At 42.0% G+C, this 12,121-nt stretch overlaps 1 protein-coding gene across 1 annotated transcript in view; it reads left to right on the top strand.

Annotated features, from left to right (window-relative positions):
- PPME1 (protein phosphatase methylesterase 1) overlaps window positions 1–12,121 on the top strand; it is a 128,811-nt gene that overhangs the window by 58,776 nt on the left and 57,914 nt on the right. The window contains exon 9 of the mRNA XM_078658567.1: window positions 2,974–3,112. Coding sequence (XP_078514693.1) covers window positions 2,974–3,112 — 139 coding nt within the window. The remainder of the gene's footprint in view (window positions 1–2,973; window positions 3,113–12,121) is intronic.

Consider the following 12,121-nt stretch of genomic DNA (forward strand, 5'->3'; position numbering starts at 1 on the left):
GAAACTTGTATTACCTTTTGTCTGACTTAAAAAAAAATTCTGATTGTGCTCACTAATGTGTGTTAATAAAATACCCTTATTTATAAGAACCAAAATTGTTACTTGTGGATGAATGTTTAGGATCTAAGCACAGAATAAGTCTTAATAAATGTGGACCTAAATTGTTACAATTGAGTGCCGGGATATTGGAATATAAAGCTTGAATTACTCAGGGACTGTGTTGTGATATTCCCTCTGTATTTGTGCACCTAGGTAGTAGGGTGCTTTTTTCCCGAGAGGCACCAACCCTAAATGTAAATGTGTTAATGACCCATACTTTCACATTTCCTAAATATATAGCTTAATCTGATTATACTGTTAAATGAGGTGCGCCTCAGTAGCATTACTGCCAGTGAAATTACATAATAATGTATTTTAACCATTGGCTTCTATTGAAGCGGAGGCAGTTTCAGGTGGGAGACATCCGAAATAAAGCCATTTTTGGGTCTCGCCCCAGGCCGGACTGGGAACCAAAATCAGCCCTGGCAAAGTGCTCGGCCGGCCGGCCGCCACGGGGGTTGGGGATGTCGCCGAGCTGTTTGCCAGGGCTGGTTTCGGCCGATTTTGTTACAAGTTCCGATATTGCAGCTATGTTGCAAAACGGCCCTGTAACAAAAACGGCCCCCAGAAGTGATGTCACTCACTAGTGGGACAAAGGTAACCAGCGTCTTATCTCACAGGTCAGTTATTTCTTCAGACCGTCTTGCCCCATGGCACTTCCCAAATGCAGAACTAGCTGCCCGGGTTTCTACTGTGTTTTGACTGAAGCAGGTAAACGTTGGCCTCCCGCAGCTCGAGAGGTTCCTTAAACACGGTGCCATTATCTTGAACCTTCTCACCTGGAATACCCAGGTTGTACTCCTGAGTACGCATTTACATCAGTCAATGGCCATACTTGTTAATTTTTTATTTAATTTTTATTACATTGTTCAGAATATGAACGGAAAATATAATTTCCCCTAGTGCTCCTTTGCAGTCGGGAAGATTACAGAGAAATGATTAAGTGAAGGTAGAACGAGAGAAAAGAAGACAAAAAATCATTGAAGTGTGTATGTCCAACTTGCATCACTCTGTTGGGGTGAGGGTTATTTTAGGTACTTTCTAGAATTTGTTTGATACGCAGGTATTTACTTCTTCCTAGCCATCTGACACATCTAGGGGGCGTTCACGAGTGGCCCAGTACATGGATTCAGTAATACTCGGTGCACTATTACCTTGCAGTATTTCTTCCCCAGCTCAGTTCATCATGAGTTTTGCAGCTGGGATATGAAATAACATGGAGGAATCGGTGCTTTTGAGCCAAATCAGGCACGTTGTTTGCTAATTCTGACCAGAATATCACCCGGACATTATGCTAGCTTAAAAAAAATAAACTTTATCTGTCATTTTATAACATGCATAATGACAATAACTTCAGAAATACATGTGAATGCAGCAACACTGCATTATAATATTCCAGACAGCTGTCCGGCTTATTGTTCCGTCGCTGGAGTTGTGCTACTAAGACTACAAGCACAAAGTGCATGGTCTGTTTCTGGCTTTTGCCAGTGCTTCACTTTACGGAACAGCAGTGAAAAATGCTTGTAAACCAAAAAGCACAACTAAATAACTTCGTCATTTACAATGCCATTAGCTCTAACTTTCACAAATGCAAAACCTTTTGCCTTGCAAATACTTGTTGGGTTAAACAATCTGGAGTCTCTCGCCTGACTTGTATCTATTGGTATGTATGCTTAATTTTCGTCAAGAGCCTACTTATTGTGTATTTGCTTAGTTCCCGATTCCTTAAGACCCTGCAACCCATTTCCCTTAAAAATATTCTGAAGTTACAGAGCATAATTTAGTTGACATGCTTGTTGAATGTTGCTTCATGAGTGTTATTTAGAAAAGAGAGAAGGCTGTCCTATATAGTCATTAGTTGCCACTGTTTGTCAATCTATATTTCGCTTAAAGATTTGATATAGGATTCATGACACATACTGTTATTGCTCAATTTCAATGTGATCATATTTGACTTGTATATCTGTTTTGCCATAATCTTTCAATAAAGCATTTTTATAATATAAAAAAGTAAATCGAACGCAGTGATCCTTCTTGAGGGATGGAAAGGCAGGTGAACGAGGGGAAACAGTTACATATACTGCAGCGCTGCTTTAAAGACAAACCATGGGAGAAAAAAAAAATATTTCTTTAAGGCCATTATGCAAAGCCCATTCTTTATTTGTTTATTTTGGGGACTATAATGAGGAGCCTTCAAGCAAATGCTGCCCATAGCCAAGTAAAAACACAGATTGTAGCGACCAGCAATCGCCTGTAAAAATAAGGATAGTCCATCTTCAGTTTTAGTGTGTGGACACTATTATCCATAAACTCGGCCACCGCCCCATCGCAGCCAATTTACAGTTGCTGCTTGAACAGTTGCTTCATCTTTGGAGTCTCACATTCTTCTCAAAAGGGAAATCCTATTTGGTCAGTGCCGCTGCCATCCACAGGGACGTATGTCCCTCACTTGTAATTGCACCCTCTGGTCGCCAGATGACCATTTCAGAATCCCATTCCAGCCGACCGGGTTCATTAATGCTTTCTTTGTACTTTTGCTAGATAGGCAGGTTGGATGATAAGCTTGCCTACCCACAGCTTTTGATACGCGAGTATGTAAGCACCAGTGGAGCACTCGGAGGGCTCTGCTGACGTTAATGGAGAGAACACGGTTGTTAACATACTAAATGTGTATGTCAGCACAGTAGGTTCGATAAAGGCATGTTCAGCTTCCCAGATGAAAGCTAAGTTTTAATGCCCATACAGTTTAATTATATGAAGATTCATGTTTAAGGAAATAGACTTGTTAGTGCCTGTAGTTGAGAAAGATGTACTCTGATTGTGAAATCCACCTTTCTTTGTGACTGTAACATCCTATTTATTATATTTTTCAAGGTGTGAAGATGTGATCAGCCCTTCAGTTCCTAAAGCAATTGTGGAAGGAATTATTGAGGAGGAGGAGGAGGAAGAAGACGAAGAGGAGGGAGAAAGTTGTCATACGTGTAGCAAGAAGAAGAAGGAAGATGACACAGAGGTCCGAGCTGTTAACTGGCAGGCTTGCTGCTTTAGCCATTTACTTCAGTTGATAAGTGTTATTGTGTGGGATTTTGGTACTTCTGAAGGCGGTGGGTGCAAACATCCTCTGGGGCCAAGTGAAGGAGTGCTGCTCTGCGCCTTTCTGTAGTTGCATTGCCTGAAGATTTCTTGTACCCGGCTACTCTCACAGATCTATTGCTTGTGCTTGCTTTTTGTAGTTGCATTGCAAGAAGATCTCTTGTACCCAGCTACTCTCACAGATCTATTTCTTGTGAGGAGGTAATGGATATACCAAAGAAACAGACTGCTTGTAAAGGATTAGTTGGCGGAATATCTCGCCATACCAAAAGGATGCTTATCAAGTCATCAACGGAGTCTTAATGTGTATGTATATATATCACACAAAAATATATTTTTTAATCAAACCTATAAGGAATTATCAATACCTTCAGCCACATTAAAAAAAAATCAAAAATATAAGTTATTCATTATCAACATCATCATATATAAATACATGTTTCTATACATATCACAGTGCAAAATATAACAAAAATGACCCGAATGGCAAAGTATACCATACATTTAAGCACCATATAGCTACCCCCACTGACACCCAGATTCAAATGCCCATAAACCTCTCAAACCATTCATTCAACAGATACTCTCAACCATATCAACAACTTACAGATAAACAAGACCAGTATAAAACAGAAAACAAAACTCAACAGAATGTACTGATGAACAAACAAATATAGCAAAAAAATTTAGTTAACAAATAATTTCTTTAAAGACATAATTGCTTGACATTGCATAAATTCTAATGGTCAAGTCTTGTTAACTGGGGCTGCGTCGACGTGCGTTTTTTGTTGGAGACCTACAGATATGGTCACACCTTCTTCAGGGCGCTAACACAACCAAATACAGAGCGAAAAAAGGGGTGCATGCGGAATCCGTTCTCCTGGCGTGCAGCTAACAGATAGAGGCAAGGCTTCCCTCAAATTTGAGTAAAGAGGGAACTCAGTAACACTACTAAGTCCACTGCTCCAGCATATCTCCTTAGCACTACAGCAACACAAACACTCCGACCCAGCGGCATGAAAGGTGAGGTAAGGACAACTCAAAGCAAACACGCTGTTTCATGCGAAGCACAACATTGAACCTAGGGCCGTCTTGGTATATCCGGGGCAGCAATGAAATAGAATATCATCTGCCAAGATTTTCAAAGGTGGGGTAATGAACTCCTGCAGCTATGGATTCGGGCGGCCACAGTTCATCATTGCTCCACTACTAAGGATATCTAACGTGATTGGTTCTATAGACCGAATGCACCTTTTGTGTGCAACTGATCATGTTTCTGGGAGTGGTGCACAATTAATCAACTAAATTCTCCCTATAGGCCCTTTTTGTTAGTAGTAAACGAATGAGGACACATTACAGATGGACTGCACTGAACCATTTTGCATCGTGGTGTACCATTAAGTGAGTGTGTCAGGCTAGACAGTGTGCCATGCCATAATAAATGCGCTGTTTTGAGAACAGGTGTAGACTTTCACCTGCACTTTCAACACCTTAGTGAAAGACAGCCGGTCCACCTTTTTCTCTAGGTAGCAACCCGGCCTCTATTTCAACAATCATTGGCAAAGCCAATAGGACTTGCCTTTGGGACCTTATAAGTGCTTAGCCACGCAACAGTTGATATTGTTGCACCAAGGATATTGTGCTGCATAACTAAATACTTATAAGGTCCCAAAAGCGAGACCTATTGGCTATGCCAATGCTTTTTTTTTTTTGCGTTAGCCAGTTGATCAGAATCGACAACAAGCACTGTCAAAGTCAAAAGATTAGCTACCACTTTCAAAGGTGAGACCTCTTGGCTTTGCCAATTATTGATTTTGTCTGTGGGTGGGTTTCGGCAAAATTCTAGAGTGAAAAACATTTTGATGCTTTGCGAAAAACCTTTAGGCCACTCTTCATGCTGCTAACCCCAGTTTTACCTTTTAACACAGGAACTCTTTAATGGTAAAAAAAAAAACAATCTGTCGGGCAATCTTTCACAGAAAGCTGTTTTGAATTGAAGGTCTGGGTATGCGGTGTTTCGCATGTTTGCTTTGCATTTGTTGACCCTGCTGCTGGGGAGAAAAAGCTGGTCAGTGCATCTGTGCACCAGCACATAATGGGGTTTGTTTACCCTCAGAGGGATCGTTTGGTGTTCAGCACTTTGGAATGAGGAAGACGGATGATGGTTGTATGAGGCACCACTCCTAAACTGTGCACCCCAAAACCTTGAAACAGTCTGACTCGAAAAATAATAGGGACGTGGAATGTAACTTGTATTATTTTTTTAAGCATGGTTAAACTTAACCTCTTTCTTCAAAGCCTATTATATACACATTTCTGTATGCCAATGGAGTGCAGGTTGTTTCTATGCCGATTATTGATTGTCATCAAATGAATTTCAGTGTGATTAGATTTACCCAAATGCTGCGGTCTTCTGTGAGCAGAACTTAAGCCACACAGCATGCTGGAATTTCACGCCAAGCGCCATAAACATAAAAGGAAGACTGTCATGTCAAACTCCAAAAGCCAGGTAATCTAATAATGCGCACAATGTGATGGCCATCTTAGGCTTCTAGTTTGATCATGTGGTTACAAATTGAAAAAAAAACAGGTGTTTCGAAAATACTTTCGTTAAGTCTGTCGTGCTATAAATATCCCCAATAGAAAGTAACCAAAATGAAAATATCAAACTAAGTAGAAAGCGTTTTGTGTGGCGTGAATTGCAAAACATACATTATCTATACATACTACATGTGCAGCTTCCGCAAATCCATTGGGGGATGCATACATGCTTTCAAAACTCACTTAACTTTAGCGTTTCAAGATATGCGCGTTAGTCCTGCTTGGAGGTGGAGTCGTGAAATCTAACCAGTTGAATATTATGACGGCAGTTCGGATCGCGTTGTCATCAGTATTTGCCTGACCCTAGCATGGCTGCAGCGCAACATTCTTAGTATTATATTGGTGTTGTTTATATTTTAATTGGGAGTATTGTTACACCGTGGAGCCGGAGGTTGCGGTGAACGTCGTGATGCTGTTGCTGTGTGCCAGCGGGCGGTAACTGGTTTGTTTGTGGATATAGGATTTCTGCCACGGCTAACCGTACATTGCAAGACGCACACAGTATCCACGGGACCAATCCACGGTACCTGGTAGAGCAGATTATCCGTCCGGCATTTACGAGTCCAAGTACTGGAAAGAGGAATGTTTCGGTCTCTCGTGAGAAGTTCCAGTAGAGAACACCTCTTCTGTCCACTAATCTAGCCCCGGTTTTCAGTAAAAAGCGTTTTATGTATTGTTTTCCCTCTTGCTGCTAGGGGCATGCTCCAAAAAACTGCATTTAGTGCTCATCTTTGCTTTGCACAACGTCGTTCCTAGCGCCCAACATGTTTGAAGCAGTCCACTTCGCGGAGCAACTTATAGATAATTATTTAACACCCAATAGTTAAAGTAGCTACACTGAACGCAGCTAGGTCAAGGAAGAAGTCACACATAAGGGTGCAGAAGAATAGATACTCTACCGCAAGTATTATGGACCTCTTTCATTGACAAAGGGAGATCTGAAGCCCTTTGATTAGTTGTCACCTGTGGTCACGAGCTGCCAAAGTACCGCTTCACTGAGAACCAAGGAAGAAAGATGTGAGACACCGAAGAGTCATGTTGAAGTGACACTTTTTATTTGCTAAGTTAAAAACACACCGATAACTGCATCTCATTTCTCTATCTAAGCAAAAAGCCATTGATGAGCCTGACTTCACTCCGTCAGGGTGAAAGCCACATGATTATTGCTATAATGCTAGAAAGGTTATAAAACAGACTTGAATAAAACAGGCGTGAACAATGAACAATCGGAAAATGGCGCAATTGGAACCAGCCACAGAATCAAAAAAAGGTACAAACACACAATGAAGTTCTAGTGCCTAGAGGCAAACCATTTTAAAGTAAAAATAAACATTTAATATAGATATGTATCTATATTCTAAGAGGCCTTAAAAATGCAAGGAAATGGGTGGAGATGAAAATACTGTGACTAGTCAGAGAGAGAGAGCTAAAAAGCAAAAGGGTTGTCTGGATTGGGAGTTACAACCTGAGAGATAGGCGTGAAGTCCCAAGTCAGATAAGAATGACCGGCCGGGAGGACAACGCTGTGCAGAGCACTCGTCGAAGTGTCCTACCTCAAGGTGGAGTGTCGGGCCTATTATACCTATTCTGATAAAAAATGGTCAGACCGCACTGACGTAGGTAATGGCGCAGGTGCTTGACCGCACGCCTACAGCATGACCACACGCCTACAGTGTCGGTGCTAAGGTTCTGAGAACCTCGAAGTGGCAGGCCAGGATGTCAAGAGTTTGGGCGGGTGGTCTATTGTGCCTGACCGCAGAACATAAACAAAGGATATACGAAGCGTACCTGTCTCCAAAAATACATGTGAGACCGGAACTTAAAGGCAGGCGTTGCCATCACAGGGCGCTGCTGCGGTCTCATCTGCGAGGCTTGGAACATTGCATATGTAAAAAATGAAGCGAACAATACTTGTGAAATGTCAAGGGCGTAGCAGCTGGGCCCCCGTGTGTGGGTGTGAAGCGCCTGCACTTGTAACTGTGGAAAGTTTCTGTGGTAGCCTAAGCTGTATCGCTGTGTTGTGCACAAAAAGAAATATATTTAAATGAGCATCGGGCCTAGTAGATTATATCGTAAAAAGTACCTTGAGGCAGTGGGCCTTGGCCTAGGCCTATACACAGGGATTCCGGGGGGGTGTATGTGCTACTCCTGGTTGACTGGGCATGGTGGGGATGGTCAAGCCACCTCTGGACATTAAAACCCTCCAACATCATAGAGGGCTGAGTAAGGAGGATATTGAGTGAGAGGGGAAGCAGGAGGTGAGCCTTCGACTGGTGTGCATGCGCGCGCTTCGGAGAGCAGTCTTCACTTTTCAAGCACTGCACTCGTGCTTGTGGCGCGCCGCTGCTGGCTCCCGCAAGGTGGATGCAGTGCTTGAAAAGTTAAGACCGATGACTAACGGACCTCCTAGAGCTGCACATGCGCGCTGCCTAGGCGAGACCTGAAAAGGGGGTGGGGGAGAGTTCTTGGGAACTGTATGATACCGCACATGGGGCGCGCACAGACTATGCCATGCCTCCTCTTTGCACCTGGTGTGTAATATGGGACAGATGCAAAGAATTCCCTTGGTTGCACTGGGTCGAGCTAAGATGCGCTAGCACATACTGAGTGCATTTAGGGAAGGGGTTGCTTATGAGTCTGCAACCTTTTGTATAATACCATAGTGGCAAAAACGCACAAAACGTGCACACCTGTTATATCTCCAGGGCAGTATGTATAATTTGGCCCATGTGGGTTTTGGGTGAGAGAAGTAGGAGTTTTATCCAGGAATCAAGGTAAAGGAAAATACATGTTGCCTTTCATTTTTTTACCGTTTTAAGGAGAAAAAGCAGTACATTGTGCTTTGTATTCCTGACAGAACCTGTTTGAGTGCAACAGATTTGCTTTTTAAAACGATAGCAGTCTCTTCTGCTTCAAGAACATTGTGTATCGTTTACACTCTTCATGGTCGGAGCTGCACTGCATTCCCATCCCACTCATATGATTCGCTCATTAAGTACTTACATTTGAAGAATTAGAAATTTCAGATCAAGATGCAATTTAATTCCTTCATTTGATGTGCTGTCCATGGTGTCATGCATGCTTATTTGTGGTCATTTAGGAGCATGAACATACTTGGGCATACATGTTTTCTCGCGTTGATCAGTTTGGGGGTGCAATAGAGTATCAAGTGGTGTTACTAAGGGTAAGATACATCTTCAATATAGTCTGTTCTGATACTGCAAGACTTTGCTGTATGACCAGCATTGCTAGGTGCTAGTGAGGGTAAATCATGTGGAGTCCAGCTTACACTATTTGGTGGCTTATAAATCAGGCTGCCTGGCTATCCAAACCTTTGTTTTTCAACCGTTTCCTGAAAGGTTGGTGGCTTGGATTTTCTCTTAAATGGATTGAGGGAGTTGGAGTGTGGGGCTTTCTATTGCTAAGTATGCGCCCTGTGGCTTTGTTTGAATTAATTCTGGCAGAAGGCCTGGTCATATATTTGTGGTGTGTAGTCTAAAGCCAGTGTCTAAACAAAGCATGTGGTGTTGAGACCTCTCCTTGTTCATCTTGTGCAGTCTCATTTTTTTACTTTGAGCAGGTGGAAGGCCTTTACATTCGGTTGACTTTGAGGAGCACCCTAGTAATGTGCTGGAGAGCTTTTTTAGTAGCCTACATTTCAGTAGTCCAGTCATGGCCATAGTTCTGTTCAGTTCCACTCTGTGGTTTATTTAGATTTGTGGCGCCCCATTAGCTGTAAGTTGTTTCTTTTGACCTCTGTATTTTCAAAAGGCCTGAGGAACAGTTAAGAGTCAAAGATTAGACCCATGCTTCTGATGTATGTTGAGGCTGTCTATAGGATGGGAGCATTGAAATGGGCTTGTTGTTACTCTACATCTCCTAGAATCTGTCTTTGTTTTTTCTATTGCCTGGTGATAGATCTGGTCCAGGCAGTTTGTTTCTTGGTTTTGTCACACAGAGACCTAATTTGGTGTTACAATTTGCAGCTGGACCTATAGCGATGTTGTGTGGTCACCTAGACAGCATAGTCTTGTGTTGAAAGGGCAGACTCTCATGGTATGGTGCGTGGAACCCTGTGCTTAAAGATATCTGAGGAACCTATTTTTGTCAGTTGGATTCATTTACTGACGAATGGCACACCCATTTCAGAGTTATCCTCTCTTTTAATAGACTATCGTGATCTATCTTGTCATGTTCTCTGAGTAGGAGTAGAAGGATCCGGGCCGCCTGTTGGCCCCTGATAACGGTGTTGTGAAGGTCCTCATTGACATTTCATGCTGTATTAATTTCTCCTAGTCTGAAACGTACATTGTTAGAGCCACTTTTCTGTGCATTCTTGCTGTTTCTTTGTAACTTTCTAATCATATTATTTTTTTAAGGAAAATTGAGGTTTTGAAAATGAGATTGTTGAGTTGTTGAGAAAACTCTGCACTTGATTTCTTCAGGAGCAGTGCCCCAGCCTCGTCTCTTATAATGCAACGTTTTCATGAGGCTGTGCCGTGACAGGAGTTCCTTGATGCAAGATGTTGGGCTGACCCATTTTAAAAAAAAAAAATTATTTTTATTTTTGCAGAGTTTTATATAGCGCGAACTAGACCCGAACCGAATCAGGTATCAGAGCGCTTTACATAACACCAGTTACGTTACATGAGGACACACTTTCATTTTTTTAGGCACGGGGAGATTGTGATTTGCCCAGAATCACAGGAGGTTTTTGGCGTCGTTACCGAGACTCGAACCCACATCCCCAGGTCCTAGGTCGAGCGCCTTAGCCGTTACGCCAACCCCTCTCCCCATTCATTTCAGTGCATTGCTCTTATTTGCCAATTTAATCACTTCTTCAATTTCAAAGAGCCAGAATGTAGCTTACCAGGTTCTGTGACTATTGGTGGGTGGAGGAAGCAAAAGGGTAGAACGAATGATCGGAATTGTTCAGTACAACTGCTGGTCTTCAGTGTTATGAGATTATTCAAACATCAATTTTCTAATTACTTACCTTGCTTGTTTACATAATTGATGCAGTTGGCGTAATATTCTCGTAATTCTCTTTGAAATACCATGGTCCACACCTGAGTATTATACACAGTCTTCCAAGTGCATCTTTAGATGCCGTGACTCAGTTTTAGCAGGTTTTTTTTCCGGTTGGTTGTTCAAGCCTATTTATTGTTTCTCTCTTTTGAGGGGAGTGACCTTTAGGTGTCATGAATATATTGTCATGGAGCTTCTAACCAGCTCTTCGTGGCCATTTTGTCAGTAGGCTGTGTGGTGCCTAATAGGGGTTATGGAAACAAGCTTTTTTTTTGTTCAGTAATCCAACCAAAATAATTTTATCGGTAGCTGCAGGAGTGTGACCACATCTGAGAAATTGAAGTGATCAAAGAATGGCCTGGGACTGTAATGCTAGGCTGCTGACTATAACATAATGTATGAATACTATATTTAGTGCGAGTCCCTATATAATCTAGTCACTAGTCGTTTAAATCTAAAGATTTGGTATTGTCTAAAGCTTTGTTAAACTTTGTTGCAAATGGTATCTGCTTATGATTTGCAATATTCTTTTTAAGTTTTGGAACATGGCAGCTATTGGGGCAGGTAAGGATCCTCTAGAGGAATGAGCTAGCATTCAAATCCTGAAGACCATTATTGAAATAAAGGATGGGTTAGTCAAATGAACAGTTCAAGGTCAGGCACTCGAACAAGTTATGGTTTGAAGGCTGGGTATTAATGCGCAGCTCTGCAGGACATGCTCTTCTTGTCGAGAGATTACAAAACCCCTCAACTGATCAAACAACTGCTGATCTGGAGTTTTATTCCACACACTAAGGAATTGCCCGTCTTACTGTTTTTCAGAATTCTTGTGAATGGTGGTGATTTTAAGTTACAACTGCTCAAGGTCCATTTTGCTATGTTACTGCTCGTTGTGATAGGCTTTTATTTCGTTGTGGTGTATGTGGAGCCTCTCTGACAAAATTTGAGATTACAATTTTGGTTTCTTTTAACAGTTGCCTGTGCCATGTATCCTTGACGGTTGGGCCTTCGTCAACTGCCTATCGCACTTCTAAATATGCCCCTCCCCCAATTCTATGCTGTGTCAGTAATCTCAATTTCTGGTAGTTCTGTTTGATTGCAATTTTTTTTGTGCGCAATCTTCGGTTGTTATTCGAAGAGCAGACCTTTTCAGCCTAGAAATGGGGATTGCAAAACTCACTACTACTTCATCTATTAGAATTTTCCCGTGAGGTATAACTGCATTTGCCAATCCGTATCTGTGTTTGTGGTCTCTTTCTGCTGGTAGCCCTATGCATTTCTTATTACTGTACGTTTACAG

This window comes from Lissotriton helveticus, chromosome 8 (genome assembly GCF_964261635.1).
Source record: "Lissotriton helveticus chromosome 8, aLisHel1.1, whole genome shotgun sequence".
Classification (NCBI taxonomy): Eukaryota; Metazoa; Chordata; class Amphibia; order Caudata; family Salamandridae; genus Lissotriton; species Lissotriton helveticus.